Genomic DNA, 17,588 nt, shown 5'->3' with positions numbered 1-17,588 from the left:
GAAAGAGTTGGGGGGAAGCAGAGAGCAAGGCTACCTGAACCCCTAGATTTATTTTCCCTGCTGTGGGAAACGGACAAATTCAAGGCAGGTTCATCTTCTATTTGAGTAAACATGATATTGAGGATTGGCTGGTTTTACTATTTTTTAAAGAAACAGTGAAAAGAATAGAAGATAGGATGATTTCTTTGGGTTGGTTCCCCCGCCACCCTCCCCCAGTAGTTTAATCATAGAAAACAGCTGAGATGCTTTGCAATCTTCTAATAATGTCCCATTAGCCAGAAATACACTCTTTGTTAACATAACACTTACTAAGAAAATGAGAGTACACCAATGCAATTAGCATTTAACAATAACCCTCAACATACAAGAGGTATTATAACTCAACTATACACAGTACAACTTTTGCCATTGTCCCCCTCTCTATCTTGCACGGTGAAATTGCATGCAAGAGCATTTCCATGACAAAAATGTGCCCTCTAGCCTTCTTTCATTCCTGCCTAATCAGTCACACAGCCTCACTCAGGCAGATTACACAAAGCTCTTGAGCCAGAGACAATATCTTTTTACTACTAGAGCAACTAAATGGCAGCAAAAAAATCTTTTTTGCAAACTTTTGGGTACATACACCCTTCTTCAGGCTGAGGAGAATTCAAAGATTGTAAAAGTCCTCCTAGGTAGAAAAGAAATTCCATTCTGCACCAGGAATGTAGAGGGTGGAAGTTTTCAGGCAGACTATGCACTCCTGGGGACCCCCACTGACATCAGTGCAGGGGCTGCCCACACCACAGAATCAGGGCCCTACACATTGCCTACGTATAGCCCTCCCACTCAAGCCCAAGCCAAGCTGTCCCTACCACAGGCTAAAAAAAGACCCTTGTTCTTTCTGTTTGATTACTGAGAAGCATTCAACCATTACACAGAGAAGGATCATATTTATTAATTTCTGTATCTCCAACTCTGGGCACCAAAGAAAAAAATGTATACAAGTGGCAAGGACCCTCAATGAGAGTACTTAAAACGAGGAGATTCAAAGCGATTATCTCTGGGTTATTTTTCTGTGCCTTTCAGGATCATATTTTCCTGCACAACCAGGGGTACCAGAGACTTTAGTTTGTTTTTAAACATGTAAATTAAAATCCTCAGAAAATAAAGTGACCCCAGGGCTGGGATTGTAAAAAGAATCTAGATCAAACATTGCAAGACTGACAATGCCATTAAACTGGTAACACCGTGATATAGTTGGACAAAGGATTGCACGCAGAGTCTTAGGGGAAGAGGGGGAAAATTGGACTCCAAAAGATTTGTTCATCTCAGCCATTCATGAGATCACTCTACACATAAAAGTATTTCCATACGACAACTTATAATTAATAAAGGCCACTGGAAATTTAAAACTGATTTTAATGTAGGTGACTTTCCCAAAATCCAAGCTGGCAGTGTTTTTCCCAAATGTCAACTCCTTTGTACAGTCAATTGAACCAAACAGTAATGTAGCAGAAAAACTCAGACACAAGCCAGCTGACACCATCTGAAGTAGATGCCAGGCTCTCCGTGCTTAGATAGAATGTAAAGCGGCAGCACAGCTTTTATGCACACGTTTACTTGCTGCCTGGTTCAGGAATGTTTAATTGGGTATAAACACGGTGTTGACATCCACCGTATGATTCATCTAGCAAGCAAACGGCTTTGCTTTAATATATGGTGCTTGAACAAGTAGACCACAGCGCAAAATAATTACAGCAGCACGGATGCAGTGGAAATGAATTTAAATGAACAGTGATTAATGCTGCGCAAATAATAACAGCATGTATGGCTCACAGCAGCTTGCATCTTCAAAGAGCTCTGCAAACCAGTCCTTTATATATGAGACATCACTTTCCCCAAACACAGACAGACAAGTCAGTTTGAAGATAAGATATCTGAAGATAATGCTACACTTGGATTTGGAAGCCCACCTTGTAGCAAGTGAAAAAACTGGATTACTCAGGGAGCACTCACCTGCTGCTCCAGCGTTCAGCATGTGCAGCTTGGGTCCAAGGTCAACTTTTGTAGGAAAGACGAGGCATGATATATGGAGAAAAAGACACAGTGGAAAGAAACCTTTTGTGGCTCAGAGGCAAACTGCACAACAGACAATGGGCGAAGGTCAAAGGACGTCATTCTCTAATAGCAAAGGTTCTCAAGCCAAGCCCCTCCTTTCAGCCACCAAGCTGTCATACATGTGACACTGACAAGCAACCCCAAACTTGACTTCCACACCCACCTCCCAGCTGCCCAGCCTTGCCTCCTTCCTCATGAACAGCTCCCTGTCAAGCCACACCTTCCCCATTAGGCCAAACTTTCCCCTCCCAAATGGCAGGAGTCATGCCATTTAGCATTTCTGTAACCCTTTCCAGGGAAAGGTTCCAGAGCAGAGTCTCTCGGCCCAACAGGGAAAATTTCTGATTCTAGGAACAAGCTCTCTAACTGAACAGGGACTAAAACAAGAAAATGTGTACAGAGATCATCTGGAAGCTTAAAGGCGAAAAAGAGCAATGATCCCATGTACCCAAAAGTCAACAATTAGATTCCAAGTATTTTAGAAACTGAACTCAGTATTACTTTGGTTAACAACCAAATCTGACTGGGTGCCAGAGACAAAGAGAACATTCTCATTTTGCAATAAACCTTAGGGAGGGCAAGAACTGTTACCAAGGGCCTTCCCTGGGTCCAAACAAACTAGCTTGCCCATTTATTATCTACCTTTGCAAAGTCTTATAAGTAGCAGTTAGGATCGAAATAGAAACTATACTGGGAGTAAGTTCACATAATTAATTCAGATACTGCAGGTGCATCTACACGAGATGTTTACTGCAGAGTAGACTGTTTAGCTCCCCAGTAAATGTTGTGCATCTACACGTGAGTTCCTATCATGCTGGAGTAAATTAATTAACTCCATAGCAAGGTAGTACTTGTATTTACAAGTACTTATACATACAAGTGCTAACCTGCTGTTGAGTTTTTTTACTCTGCGGTATGACACATGTAGAAGCTGCCCCGGCTGGCTGGGGCACGAGGGTGTGTCAGTGCAGGGGGCTGCCTGATTGCTAGCCCTGTGCTGGAGTGCCCTCATGCCCAAGCCAGCTTCTCTGCAGCACAATGAGCCGGGGTGGGGTGGGGATGGGGAAAGCAGCTGTGGGTTGGCAGACTGACCCCCCTGCACCTCGTACTAGCCGGAACTGCTCCGACCCGGCTCAATGTATTGCAGTCCCGAGCACACATTCAAACGGTACATGCAGGAGCAACAGGCTGCAGAGTTTATTGACTTGTGTCAGACAAGGTTCCTTGGGTGAATTTGATATATTTTATTAGACCAACCCAAATGGTTGGAGAATAGTTATTAAGCAAGCTTTCGGGTTCAAAAACCCTTCGTCAGGCTCAGGAAGCTGCAGCAGTTGACTTGTGTCATGCAGTTAGCACCCTAAGCCTTGGAAAAGTGCTGCTGGGATCCTTAGTGATTACAGGCCAAATGGGGCCTTGTTTAAACATTTAATCTGAAACATGACAGTGCTAGAGGCAGCATTTCAGTGTTATGCTAAATGTAGCTGATGGAACCTGTCCAGATTTCTCAGCTAATGCTTTCCAGCGTTTCACCACCTAGTCTAAAGATAAAGATGGACTTGAGTCTCTTTTGATAAAGCCGTTTTCAATCCAAGGCTTTTTTCTTTAAAAATTAAATAAAATAAATGTTTGTGGGGACTGTAAAAGTAGAAAAGAAAGAAAAAAAATCTATCCTTTTAATCACAGAAGCATGAACTCAAGTATGTACATTTAGGGAGAAGCAGACTTTGGTTGGTAATAACTTTTATTGGACATGCTATGTAGTTGGGACAAATACTGGACCACTTTTGGGCAAAAAATGCCCTTCCTCAGGTCTCTTTCTTATAAGAAAAAGATTCCATGAATTTTCTCTAAGGAAAAAGTCCATTCCACAGATTTCTGTCAGAGATGATCTAGTTACCTCAGTACAGGGAAGGGGACTGGATCATATCTGACAACCAATCATCCTTCCTCTCTCCATTTCCTGCTGGTAGCAAGGAGGTACCTTTTTTCCTCCAGATTGTGAGCTCCTCAGGAACAGTCTCTTAGCATACGTGCATGCATGCATTTAGAACAATGGAACGTATCTCTCTTTGGGACTTCTCAAGGTTATCTTAATATAAACATTATAAAATACTCAAAATCAAAAAAAGAAAAAGCTGAGAACAAGGGACGGAGAAAATGCATACAATTTTTAGAGTCCATGTGCAAAGCTTAGGCCTTAGGCTCTTGATGATGAAATGTCTTTAAGAGTTAATTTAAAGTTTGTCAGGGTACCTTAGAAATAAATCTGTTGGGACACATGAGTGATCAAACTATATTTTGTGGTTAGATATGACAGTGATGGATACTATATAAATATCATTAGTAATTAAGCAGGGAATTGGACTAAACCCTACTATTCTATAAACTTCATGTAGCAGTCAACTTGCTGCTACTTTTTTCTAATTCTTATTACCCTGAAATATAACATGCATTGAGTTTGGAAGCTGGGATCAGGTGCTGTTGAAGTTGTATTCATTGTAAAAACATTATCATCTCTCATCTGTGATGTTCAACAGAGGAACCAAGCTGACTTATCTTTTGTACAACAGTTCATAAAAGAAACCTGCCAGTAATTTGCACAGGAGACTCTCTTGTTTCAATTATTATAATCTCTTCCTTGTGAAGAAGGGAAGACCCATCCAAAACAATTCCATTTTTCAGCCTCTTTACTACTGTCATCTGCTAAACTATAAAACACAAGAGACTTCTTAATCACCTGAAATACCTACATTGGATTCCAAAAAGACAGTCAACACATACAGATTTCCAGTCCATTTTTTTCAGCTGAATCCATTCATGTAATTTGACCCAAAGTCAAAAATAGTTTTAGTGTCACTGAGCTTCCATTTTTAGTGAATTTACTATTATTGAAATAAATCTGTTCTGACTCTAATCACATGCATGTGAAATACATATCCATACACAGATGGATACACAATCTACAGAAACACTGTTCTACATAAATTGATGTATTATACATATATACAACTCCCAAATAGTAAATCCATAACTTTTCTAGCTTTGACTTAATCAAGCATTGTTTAATTCTAGCAGCCCTACATATCACACTGCGTTCAAGATTTCTTTTAAACCCCTTATTTTAGGCAGCTGACTCAGCAACAAAGATTAAAAAGCCACCCAGCCTTCTGCCTCAGTGCCAAGCCTTCCTAAAATTGGAGATTTTTTTTGCAGTAATGATAATAAAGTACCAACATAAATCCAACATAGATCAATTCAAATGTTGCTCTGCTCTCCAACAACAAAAATTACTAGAAAACCCCAAACAACATGCAGCTCATTCACATGCAACCATGTTTGTTTCATATCCTATTGTAATGTGTCCTACTAGACCTGCACATGCCTCCCAGTTCCCCAGAGCAGGGATCTCTTTATTTATCTGGCACACTTTACCAACTACAAGATATATTTATGGCACTATGGGAGGAATAAGCCTAATGTGGAACCTGGGGCAAAATTTTCGTTCAGATGCCAGGTGAATTTAATCCACAGTTCAGTCTAGATCAAAACAGTTTTAACTTTAAACACCATCTCAAATCTTTTGATAAAGTCTGCAGGAGTTGTGGATGTTTACTCAAATCACAGCGCTCAGCCATGTGGATTTATTTGTCTAACTTTGAGCAACTCACATTTTTAAAATGCTGGCCTCAGTAACTGGCCAGCAGGCATTTGCAGTACCTTTTTAAAGGACAAAATTTCTTCCAGGAGTGAAGAGGCTATGGATGCATCTACATACGTGCTTTACTGAAGCTGAATAATTAGATCTGCAATAAAGTGTCCCCATCTACACACAGACTGGTATTACGGCACAGTAAACTAATTAACTCTGCTTTAAGACAGTTATTGTCAGGGACATTACTATCTTATGATGGAGGCATTAAGTGCGATCAAATGCACGTGTAGATGGTGACCTCTCAGCGCATTTTGTGCCTGGTCAGCCCAGTCAACCAGGGACCAGATCCCAGGCTGCTGCTAGCCCCTCTGCCACCCAATATCAGCATCTGGAGCCCAGGGCTGATGTGCCCCCGCCGACCATGTCCTCTGCCAGCCCAGGGCTCTGCTGTGGCTCAAAGCGTGGCGGTCCAGGATGCTGCACTGAAGAGCAGTGTACTCCAGCTCAAAAAGCTCTGGAGTTTATCATGTCACATTAATTGCTCGTGTAGATATACCCTCTAAGTCATCAATTATATTTTTCCTGGTGGAGTTCATGGTAGTGGTAACCACCCAATGTGTACAAGAAAAATGTAGAATCATAAAATATCTCTAGGCTAAAAAACAAATATTTCCTTTTAAGTCAAAATTAGTATCAAAACCAGAAGAGGAAATAAAAATCCTACAACATAATACACAGAGATGGGGATTATCACCAGCCTCCACTAGATAATATCACCCCAATCTGCATCTAGTTAGCTGTGCACTATAATAAATATCTGATGGAGATTTGGGCTTTGATGCTTTGGTTGGCTTTATTTGGTCAGAATCTTTTGAATGCATATCTGAAAATATCTGAACTAAAATATGATATTTCAATATATTTGTTATCAACAGTCTCTGATAGGTGTCACAACTGGCAAGGTTTAGCTTCAGCTTCAGACATATTTGTTCTCAGAAGAGACCATGGTTTGTTGCATTTCAAACACACAAAAGCAGCTGGTTCATGGCATTTTAAAGAGATAACATGTAAAATATCAGACCTGGAAGAAAGTGCTGGTTGGTAACTACTCAACCCCGGAATCACTTTGATCATCTGTCTTGAACAACAGGGCAATTCCACAGGTTTTAACAGAGTTACCGCAGTCTCACATTTGTGTAAATCAGGCATGAGGTCCAGCATGTGTATGCATGTGTAAAATCATGCGTGAATATACCATACTTTTTCTAAGTTTTAATAATATTGATAATAGTCTGTGCCTTATAAACAGGTGGAATACATTCAACGCAAATCACATATGGTGTTTACTTTGTCTTCTGAAAAACAAAACTGCTTGGTGACTAAATTTCAGCTACAAAAATCTAAAAATCTTATTCTTTGACAGCCTGATCTCAGACAATGGCAAGTTACATCATTTACTTTCCAAGACAACAGCAAGTTAAACTGTTCCTCCCAATATTTTGCCACCTTTCCAGAACTTCTAATAATTTAACTAAAATTATCAAGGAAAAAAATCAAATCTATTTTCCTGCCTATGGAGAGCCCAAGCATATGCCAGAATGTATTTAGATATGACACGCATAAATGACACTTGAACCGAACATTTTCAGGGTTCAGTCTGAAAGAGAATACACTAACAGATACTGGAGATTTTTGTTCCAAATATTTTATCTACAATTGGCATGACTAATTCAAAAAAGATAAAAGAAAAACATGTTCCAACCTACTATAGAAACCAAGTTCAGACAACCAAGAAGTCCAAATATGAGAAGGAAAACCCTCTCTCACCAGCCATGCAAGGTGCCTCCACAGACTCTACAGGAAATGAATTATATTGTTGAATCCAATGAACTACCAGCACAGACATTCTCTATGAGGAAACCCCAATTCTGGTACTTGTCATATTGAATGAAATAGTTTGAATGTTTGTAAAGGTTGCCCATTAGCCAGTTTCAGGAAGAAGATAGGATTTATCTCCTTATCTAAGTCATTGTTTTTGGAACTACGTGCAAAATGTCCTGACTTCGGTTAAAGTCTTAATTTTAAATTTTATCTCTAGAAGTCTTTTACAAAGAGAGCAAATATCCTGAATTCCGAGAGATCAAAGCCTAGGGCCTTTTAACCAAATTGGTAAGAAAAGGGCATTTACAGTGATATGGAAGTCTCCCCAAGAGTAATTTAAAATGCTCAACAAAGGTAATTTCAAAAGAATCTGTTGAGTAAGATCCGAGCCCAAATTTGTGAATAATGACAAGTTGAGTAGGAGGAGCCCACTGACGGCAGCTCACTCAATAAAAACTGTAATTTACTGTCCCAATTTGGAGGTGACTTCACTTGCAGAACAACGAAGGAAGAATCGCAAGTGTAGCCCGGATCAGACTGATCACCTGACCCAACCTCTCCGTGAACACGAATCTCTTAGTTCACGCTGAAGCCGTGGAGCACCTAAAAGGGACTGAAGGAAGGGGACTTAGTCCTATCACTGCTGAGGCCAGCCTATTGAATTGTATTGCTGAGGCGAGCCCATTGAACCGTACTACTGAGGCCCACCCATTAAATCGTACTACTGAGGAATGAAACCATATTTTGGTATTTGGCTTCTCGGAATTCTAGGATTGTAAGTATATTATGAAAAATAATAGTATTGATTCAAATTTAACTTTTAGTTGTAATTGTAGTTGTTTTTGTAACACTAATTCTTGTAACATTGTTTGGGAAGGAAGTGCATTTGGAGCATTGTTTCTGATATATGTAATTATTTTGTTCTTAATGTTTGTAGTGTTTCTTAAAGCTAAGCAGTATTATATACGTAGCAAAGAATTTTAAAATAAAATTGTGTTGTATAAATTAAGTGTGTAATCATTGTGAAATCGTGCAATCAGCTAACTACTCCCCCAGCCAGTGCATCAAAACAAATCAGTAAATTGTGTGGGATTTTCTCTATTCCATAACCCACTAGAGACAGTACTTGCTTCCTCACTTGACCTGCAGGTCCTGGATTTTTTTAACCTTCTGGGACTGATGCAGTGTCCATCTTGTCTTGAAGATACTTTGTGGGATGACTGCAAAAGGAGACACCTGGGCTAAGTACAGACTGTTATAAAGCCCAAGGCTGAATTGATTTAAGTTTTGCAGGTTTGTCTAAGCTGCGTAGATTGAATTGATAGGCAAGTGAAGACATTTACTTTTGACTCCAGAAATGCAGCCACATGCCAGCTAGAAGCTGGGGGGCACTAAAGCATGCTTCCATGCTCTGCTGGAGCAGACACAATCACAGAAATAAATCTGTTCTGACTCTAATCACATGCATGTGAAATACATATGCATACACAGATGGATACACAATCTACAGAAACACTGTTCTACATAAATTGATGTATTATACATATATACAACTCCCCGTGAGGAGGGGATTTTCAGGGTAGGTGCAAAGCATCGTGGGATGCTGGGGGACTATGAGTTAACTTGAATTTGGAGGAGCTATGGGACAGAAATTCAAGAAATGGATTTAACCTAAATCAGTTAAATCTGATACTACATCTATCTGGGTTTAACTTAAACCAGATTCAGCCATTTTGAAAGTGGTTTATGCGTGCTGCACTTTTGTGGTGTTACAGATTTGAATCAGTTTCCAAACACTTATACCGACTGAGGTGTCATTTTTGTCCTTAGCCCTGGAAAGTATGTCCACCAGTATGACTGTATTGAGTTTCATTTGATGTAATGGAAGTGACAATTTCCTATGTATTTGGAGTGATAAATCCAATTTGATTTTCTAGGAATAATGCTGAATGCATACAAGAGCCCCAGAATCCTACTCACGTACCAGAATTCCCAAAATAAGTAAATGCTTGGGGTGGTCAATACAAGGTGTTGCGTGCTTTTTGACTTTGGAACTCACAATCTCCACAACATCAAATCTCATGGCTGCTAGTTTTCTTCAGGCTCAGTTTGCCAATGGACAATGGGGTGGGATAATTGTGAAGGATACAGTTGCTTTGTATAGAACAAGAAGGACCTTCTGCCAGCTGGAATGCACAATAATCAATAAACCAATTCTAGGGGGGATGCATTGTCTTTTAGACCCCTTGTAGCATCTGCCACTGATACAATTAAATTACATTAGGTTAACAGCTTTCTCCTGACAGATTTTCACTGCTTCATTAGCAAGAGCACTCAGGGAGGATCAGGTTAGTGATAAAATAACATTAATGGTCTGTCTTGTTAGGTGATTATCCCTACGTCACAAGAATCTTCACAAGAATTCATGTGACACTTTCAGCTGGCTCACACTAACAGCAGAGAGAAGAGCTCCAGTTAAAGAAGTAATTTAGTCTCTTTAGAAAGCTGTTGGATTCACTCCACTACCTTTAAATGGAAAGCAAAATGTAGCTATTAAGGCAACTTGGCACAATATTAAATTCCAATGTTGTGCAAAAAGGAACAGTTCAGTAAACTTAATGCCAGCCAGTTTCTTATCAGGACTTCTGACCATGCTGCTGCCCTAGAGACAGACAAGTAAGGAGGACAGCTGACAGAGCTATAGTTTGGAAGCCAGTACTGAACTGAGGGGAATGCCAGAGCCGTAAGCATCGTTTAACTGTCCCAGAGGATGAACACATGGAATAGGATATATACGACCAAAGACCCTGTATATGGCTGACGTCTTCAGATGTCTACATGGAACATGTCTTATATTTACTATGCAGCTCTGACAACACAGCTGGTGAGCTTGCTTCAGCCCACCAAAGACATCACAGAATGCTTCTAGTGACTGCCAGCTGGTTCTCACCCCTGCTTCCCCCATCCATAATACAGCCAACTTTACTACCATATTAAATCTGCACATATGAGATACAAGAGAATGTGTGCAACAGTTTCAATCACGGGTGTGCTATGTTATATCAGAAGCCATGGATAGAAATTTGGAGGTAAGACCTACAGTGGATGTATTTTGATGGTGGCAGAGTGATCGACAGATGCATTAACTTGCGCAGTTCCCTGCTGCTGCTGGAGGTGGTCTGGATCCAGCCCATAAGGAGCTCAATGGTTCGGATCTAGCTTGGGGGACCAAGTGAGCTTGAAACCCCTGGTACAGATACTATGGTAAGAAACAGTTTATAGAGCTAATAATACATCCCTTCAGGTCCTCTCTCTCAATATTCATGGGGACTGTTTTAGATCGCTGTTTTCCATCATCTCAATGCCTAACTAAATAGATGAGCCAGGTCAAAGCAATGCTTTTCTGTATCTCCAGGCTCCTCAATTATTCTATCTAATGCCTTGTGGCATTTGCCTATACTGTTTCCACTTTACTGAATACTAAACAGTCATTTTTTAACAATCTGTATGCCATGCCACTCCACAGAAGCCATTGAGAGAAAAAGAAATAGAGGTGACAAGTAGTAACCAGAATCAGACAATCTAAGGCCACCCCACCCACCAGAAGTACATCCATGAGTCACCCCATTATAAAACACAAAAGGCGACTGCTGGGTGGTTCTCTGCATTATCATGCAGCAAGCAAAAACCCAATCTCTAAATCTCCAGGACAACAAGGACTGAGAGGACTTTCAAGGTATCAACTTTGCTTTTCGGGAGGGGGAAAAAAGGATGCAGCATGTTGGGTCACTATATAACTACTCTCTTGGATGGAAAAGGACATGTGTGGGCTCTGTACTGAGTTTCATTTAGTCCTCTTCAGCTAAAGAATGAGACCATAAATGAAGAGTGTTGCAATAGGTGGGGGGAAAGGAAAACATTGCAGAGTCAGAAGTCAGTGCACAAAGGCAAATGCCTATGAGCAAATATTTACACTGTGGTAAGGACGAAAGAACCATCCTGCTCATTTGGGAAATTCACACTTTTCCCTTGATCCCTGCCCTATTTCAGGACAGCACACTTCTCTATTTATGCTGACTCTCTTTAAAGCAGTCGTTCCCAACCTTTTTTATACTGGAGACTGGAAAACTCACTCAAAGAATTTTGGTGGGCTGGGTATAGAAACAATCTAATTTACACATTTAAATTTAATTTTTACAAGCGGGGTGGGGGTTGCGAGGATTGGAGGCGGTTCTCCTCTCTGTTGTTCAGAACTTCATTGCCCCTTTCCACAGAAGCACGATTTAAAAAATAACAATGCATTGAAAGTTGCTTGATCATCTCTTAGCCATTGTGTTTGATACAGAAGTGACTAGCCACAATTACCACAGTCCAATTTCAAAAGCTAAAGTCACAATCATTGGCCAGACGAGGACATTCTCGTTCAGCCAGTCAGCATGGTATGGGCATGGCCTGGGCACAGAACTGTTGCTAGCAGTGGTTAACGCTTATGCCATGACCCGGCAGCCAACCCTTCTTTGCCCAGTGGTTGGGAATCTCTGCTTTAAATGATCTCAAAGGCCCACAACTCCCTGCCCAGCCCCCCCTAAATTGATAATCATCTAAAAGGGAGTGTGTTGGTTTGGCAAGCAATTTATCACAGTTTCAGTGCCATGAGCAAACCTGAAAATGTAAATCTGTAAGCAGTTCCCATGGTTTCCCCAGGACAAGAGAAATCTGTGGGGCACATGCCAAACACAGATTATTTTTGGTGAGAGCTAACTGCAACTGCTCTCCATTTCCTTTGAACATCATTATTATTAATTGTCTCTATTATACTAGCACTTGTGAGGCCTTCTCATCAGCCAGGACCTCATTGTGTTGGGTGCACAGAACAGAAAGATGGATTAGTATATTAATCTCTTTGAGAGTTGTATTACCCTTTTCCAGCACCTTTCTTACAGCTGCTAGAGGAACAGTAACACAGGAAAAATGATGAGGCAAAGTGAAAATCTGACATCACTTCAATGTGAATGCAGCATAAAGGCTGTGGCTACTTGTTTATACCTGAACTTACTCTCTATCAGTAAGTTTCCAAATGTCCAGGTCCAGGAATTTATCACTGTTAGTACCAAATGTTGGCACCCCTGTAGCTTCATTCTCTGCAGGTCACTTTGTATTTTAGTTCTGTTGTCCTGGGCATTTGCTGCCTCTCCAGATTTGGTACCACCAGAAAGCCAGAGAATGACTGAATTCATTATTATTTTACATTCCCCCCAAAACTGAACAGAGGTCTCATTAAGAGGCTTCCATTTATATGCAGCAGTCCACACAATCAGAAGTAATGAAGGAGCTCTGAGATGAATACAAGTGAGCTGTGCTTGAGGACCAATGAATGAACAACTGAACCCTGCTGCTAGGGCAAAGAGGCTGCCTTTTTTTCCACAACTATGCATGCCTCATCATTGTGATGGAGTTGGTGTCTCTGTGAATTACTTGCAAGGGTTCCATGGACTACAGACAGTGTGTGAACAATCGTACTACTTTAGTCAGAGAATTTTAATTACATTTTCAGAAGTGCCTATCAGTATCAGCGAGATAAAAGACTACCCAAAGCAGTGATTTATTCCAACAGTTCCAAACAATAAGATACCACGTAATACTGCTAACATACAGTACTTTACTGTTGCTATAAGACCTACCCTGCCAAGGCACAGTGGCATGCTGAAAGATCTATGTATCACTCAAGAGCTACAGGTTATCATTTTGGGCTGTAGAACTAATATGCTGCTCTCTAAGACTAAAGCTATTTCTTGAGAGGGAGAGGAAAGAAAAGGGAAACTAAAAAACTTGTTGGTTACAAAACTATAGGGGACTTGCATGCCAAGTTTGCAACAGAAGGAGTTAGAGAAACAGAAATGCCCACTGGTCTTTTAAACAAAGCTCTAAGCATCTGGCTTCACTTAGGTTCAAATGCCTTTTTATCATATGTGAACTGCATGTTTGACTTGCCTAGCTAGCATTGTATCATTTGACTTTGCATATTCAATTAGTCCCTAATCAAAATGCTCATATTTAGCTTTGGCCAATTATTTAATGAAGATTCACAGTCAGAGGATAACAACAGTTCCTCCATATGCTGTGGGGGCAGGTAAATTATCCTCTTTTTTCTCATAGTCAGTAGTGATGCTGATGCTAAATTGGTCATAGAGAGGATTATGACAGTGTTTTGTTCACATCCACTTACTACTACTTACTTTGCCTCAGGATGGGCTTATATCAATTTTCCTGCTACACCTCCGTTGGGTAGGCTATGAGCCATTCCACAAAACTGAATGGCAAATGTTCAGTCTACCTTCCCCTGAGCCCCACCCAATACACCCCATATATCTGGGAGGTAAAAGGACAAGGCACATTCCTAGCTCTATAATCAACAAGACTATTCAGACTGTATTGCAGTTAGCTGCATAGGTTTTCACTCTTTTGCTTTTCTTAACTGTTATTCCTGGACAGGCATCCGAGATGCCAGCAATGGATTTGAAAATATCTTCGCTTATTTTAGTATTTTATTATTTCTTAATAAATTAATTTGGTTATACAATGCACATGCTTAAGAAAGGAGGAAAAGGCAGAAAGTTGCATCCAGAGAGATTAATAAAATACTGAACTTTGTTCTAAACACACAGCAAACAACCAAGAGATGTGCACAAGGAAAAAAAAACAAACAGCATCACATCCCCATATCACACTATTTTACATGTCACTATGCAATTCAAAGATGTGACTGCACAAGGCATTAGTTACTTCCTTTGTTCTCCTGGATCATAGGTGACGTGTAAGTGCTGCCGGGGGGGGGCGGGGAGAAGGGAGGGACACAACTCTGTGCCACCATTGCAGTAGAGGGGTAGGGGGGCACAACTATGCACTGCCACTGTCCCTACTGCCGTTGGCCGTTGGGTCCGGCCAGGCTGCAACCTTATGCCCCATGGTTGGGGCAGAAATTGTGCTGCTACCCCCACTGCTGCCAGGCCCTAGCTCCAGCCAGGTTGCAGCCCCATGCCCTTCTGTCAGTGCAGAAATCAGGTTGCAGTCCCATGTCACCCGCAGTGCTCCCCCGATATCTTGCCAATGCTCTGGATACATTCTTAGTGATGACGTGGATGCTGCTTGCCTTCTAACAGTGTCTAGTGCTTGCCCCACCCAAAAATGTTGCTCTCTTTTTCACCCATGCTGTGCAGGATGCCGTAAACTATAATAATGTGAATTACACTGGCAAAAGTGGAATTCAACTGATTTTTTAGGCAGCACAATCTTGCCTGTTACTTGTCTATCATACACTCTACCACCATCGTCATGCAAATGTGAAGTGTGTATATTTAGACTTTCTCTTGTCAGGTGCTCTAATGTCAGGACATAGTTTCATTAGCCATAGCAGCAGATGATAGGAAAAGTCCCTTAACAGTGGTCAGAGACAAAGTGCTGATAACTTTATTAGGAAAGAAGCAGGTCCTTGCTTGTCCAAACAGGGAAATATTAGCTTACCTCTGTACCTTAGTAACATGAACTTGTCTTTTCAGTCAACCAAGGCCTGCAGAACAATCAATGCTAATGTGCTTCTTGTGGCAAACAAACTACAGGCACACAAGTTCTATTGATGGGCCAAGCAGTTGAAGCCTGCGGTCTCTCAGTACCAGTTCTGAGGTCAGCCACATTAGTTATGCCAATCACCTCAGCATACACCACAGCATTAATCATCTCCCAAACCTCTACCACTATACTATCAGCAGATTACCTGTCCACAGCAAACTGGATAGTCATGAACCTATGGCAGACTAGCGTAGCCAGCTTCCAGATGGCAACAGCAACTGGGTCTCAAAATGGAATGGCTTTCCTCATTTGTGTGTCCTGGTTCTGGTTGGGTTTGTGCCTTCTCATAAACTCCAAGGAGAAGTTCCAGAGCAAGTGCTGCTCACCAGAACCTACCAGATGATGTGAGCCATGCCCTGCACTCAAAGAGAGTTTACATATGGAGAACCAGTGCTTGCATCATGCAACAGGTATGTCCACTCTGCCATATCATCATCAAACATAAATAAACTTCTCCCAGACTCAGGACTTCCCTCCAAGGGTAAGAAAAAGCCACTGAAGTGTCCCCCACCTCCTCTTCAAACGTTGTCTGTAACTCATTGATGTAACAGGGTAGCCACAAACAAGAACAGTCTATCTACCTGTTCCAGATCCACTGTGTGGCACAGGCTGAATCAGACAGAAGAAAAGAGCTTGCTGAACTAGACATGCCTCAGTTGCATGTGTTAGTGGGGTAATTATGCTTCTGGCACAGGGGTTTAGGAAGAACAATCAGGTCCTCCCAATACACTGTAAACCAATCTTAACAGCAGCTCGAGTGAATGAGGGACCTGGAGCCCTGGGATATATCCTCCAGCGTTTCAACCAAAGGTAACTGAAACACAATTGGGTGCAGCTGTCTGGATGTAACTCGAATACAGCTCTGAAGTGTGCATAATCACAGGAGAATGTGGGAAGTCAGTGTGTGTATGCTCAGGAGTCTGAAACAAGGTACACTCTGGAGTGCAGACTTGCTCTATGACCCAACCCCAGATTTGAGGCACATTTAAGTATAAACTGCTCCAGCAATTTCAAAATTAATAGTTTTCCTGCAAGTTTCTTTGCAACCATGTGTATCCTAACCTGTCATTAAAGTTCCTGGGATGTGTTTTACTCTGTTTCTACTGCATTTAATTATATAGGCATTGCCTCATGGTGTCAAATGAACAATGAATATGTATACTTTCATTAAACGCAGCAGGCCAAATCAGCTGTAGAAAGCTATCCCAACTCATCACTTCTTCCTTCCCTCTCCTCCTTTCTTATTCATATCTTTCTTACACAAGGAAAAACAGAATACAGTAAAAGCTCCATTATCCAGCATCCATGAGGAATGGGGGATGCCGGTTAATCGAATATGCTGCGTCCGGTGCACCAAAGTTTTCACTCCCTGGTATCAGTGTGCCAGGGGACAGGGAGGGGGCCCCCGCACAGGCTGCTTTGCCCCGGGCCCTGGTCCACAAGGAAGAAGTGGGACTTGGCTTGCGGCGGCAAAACCAGAAGTGGGACTTCCGGTTTTGCTTTTGCCGCGTCCCTCAGAAGGAAGATTTGCAGTGACAGATGCCGGTTAGTGGAGCATTCCAGATGGTAAAGTGCTGGATAACACGGCTTTTGCTGTACCTGGAGATAATCAGAGCAATGTCTGTTAGGCACCTGAGGTGGGGTGGGAGGTCAAATATATTCATTCTCTAAGAATGAGCTGCCATCAGGGCCTGTTCCTTTTCTCATCCATCAGCTAATCTTAACGGTTGCAGCAAGCAAGGGGAGGAGTGGTTACACAGGCAGTCCAGACACCTAACAAGATCAGATCTTTCTAGAACCAACCCAACAGCCTGAACTTGACCCTAAATTCAACTGGCAGCCAGTAGAGAGCAAGAAGCAGAGGCAGAATGTGTTCCTTGACCGAGCACATTTTGATAAGCATTTGGTGCAAGCGTCAAACTGAATTTCCAAATCACATAAAGCTCATTGCAACAATCCACTCTCAGGGGGATGCAGGCATAAAACATTGTGGTAAGACCTGCGTGAAAAAGACGGAAAAGTATTAAAAAGGCTCTCTGGCAGTTACGTAAACACCCAGAAGCAACAAGACAGCCCAGTTGCAAACTGCAGTAAGGAATGGCAGGCACGCTCTTTCAACAGACAGAGCTGTTATACAAAATTCACTAGTTCTTTTGGTTGCTTCCCTTAACTGTAAGTATTACCTCAGCTTTACCAGGACTGAGCCTGAACCCACATACGATCTATGGTCTCCATTAGACAGATGTATTCTATTGGTAGATAACCAGGGTTACATTATAGTGGTGCACTGGAATATGGATTCAACTCACAGGGTTAGAAGAAGCCC

At 41.5% G+C, this 17,588-nt stretch overlaps 1 protein-coding gene across 5 annotated transcripts in view; it reads right to left on the bottom strand.

Annotated features, from left to right (window-relative positions):
• GHR (growth hormone receptor) overlaps positions 1-17,588 on the bottom strand; it is a 215,016-nt gene that overhangs the window by 187,228 nt on the left and 10,200 nt on the right. For 2 of the 5 annotated variants that reach the window (XM_014521342.2, XM_025207704.1), the window contains exon 1: positions 1,999-2,135. The exons of 2 other annotated variants lie outside the window; for them this stretch is intronic. Coding sequence is in view for 1 of the 3 variants with exons in the window: in XM_025207701.1 (XP_025063486.1) it covers positions 1,999-2,020 (22 nt within the window). In the remaining 2 variants the exon portion in view is untranslated. Of the gene's footprint in view, positions 1-1,998; positions 2,136-17,588 lie in introns of those variants that run through there. One more of the 5 variants, XM_025207701.1, reaches the window with a different exon arrangement.

This window comes from Alligator sinensis, unplaced genomic scaffold (assembly GCF_000455745.1).
Source record: "Alligator sinensis unplaced genomic scaffold, ASM45574v1 scaffold663_1, whole genome shotgun sequence".
NCBI lineage: Eukaryota > Metazoa > Chordata > Crocodylia > Alligatoridae > Alligator > Alligator sinensis.
This window is presented reverse-complemented; position numbering and strand designations above follow the sequence as displayed.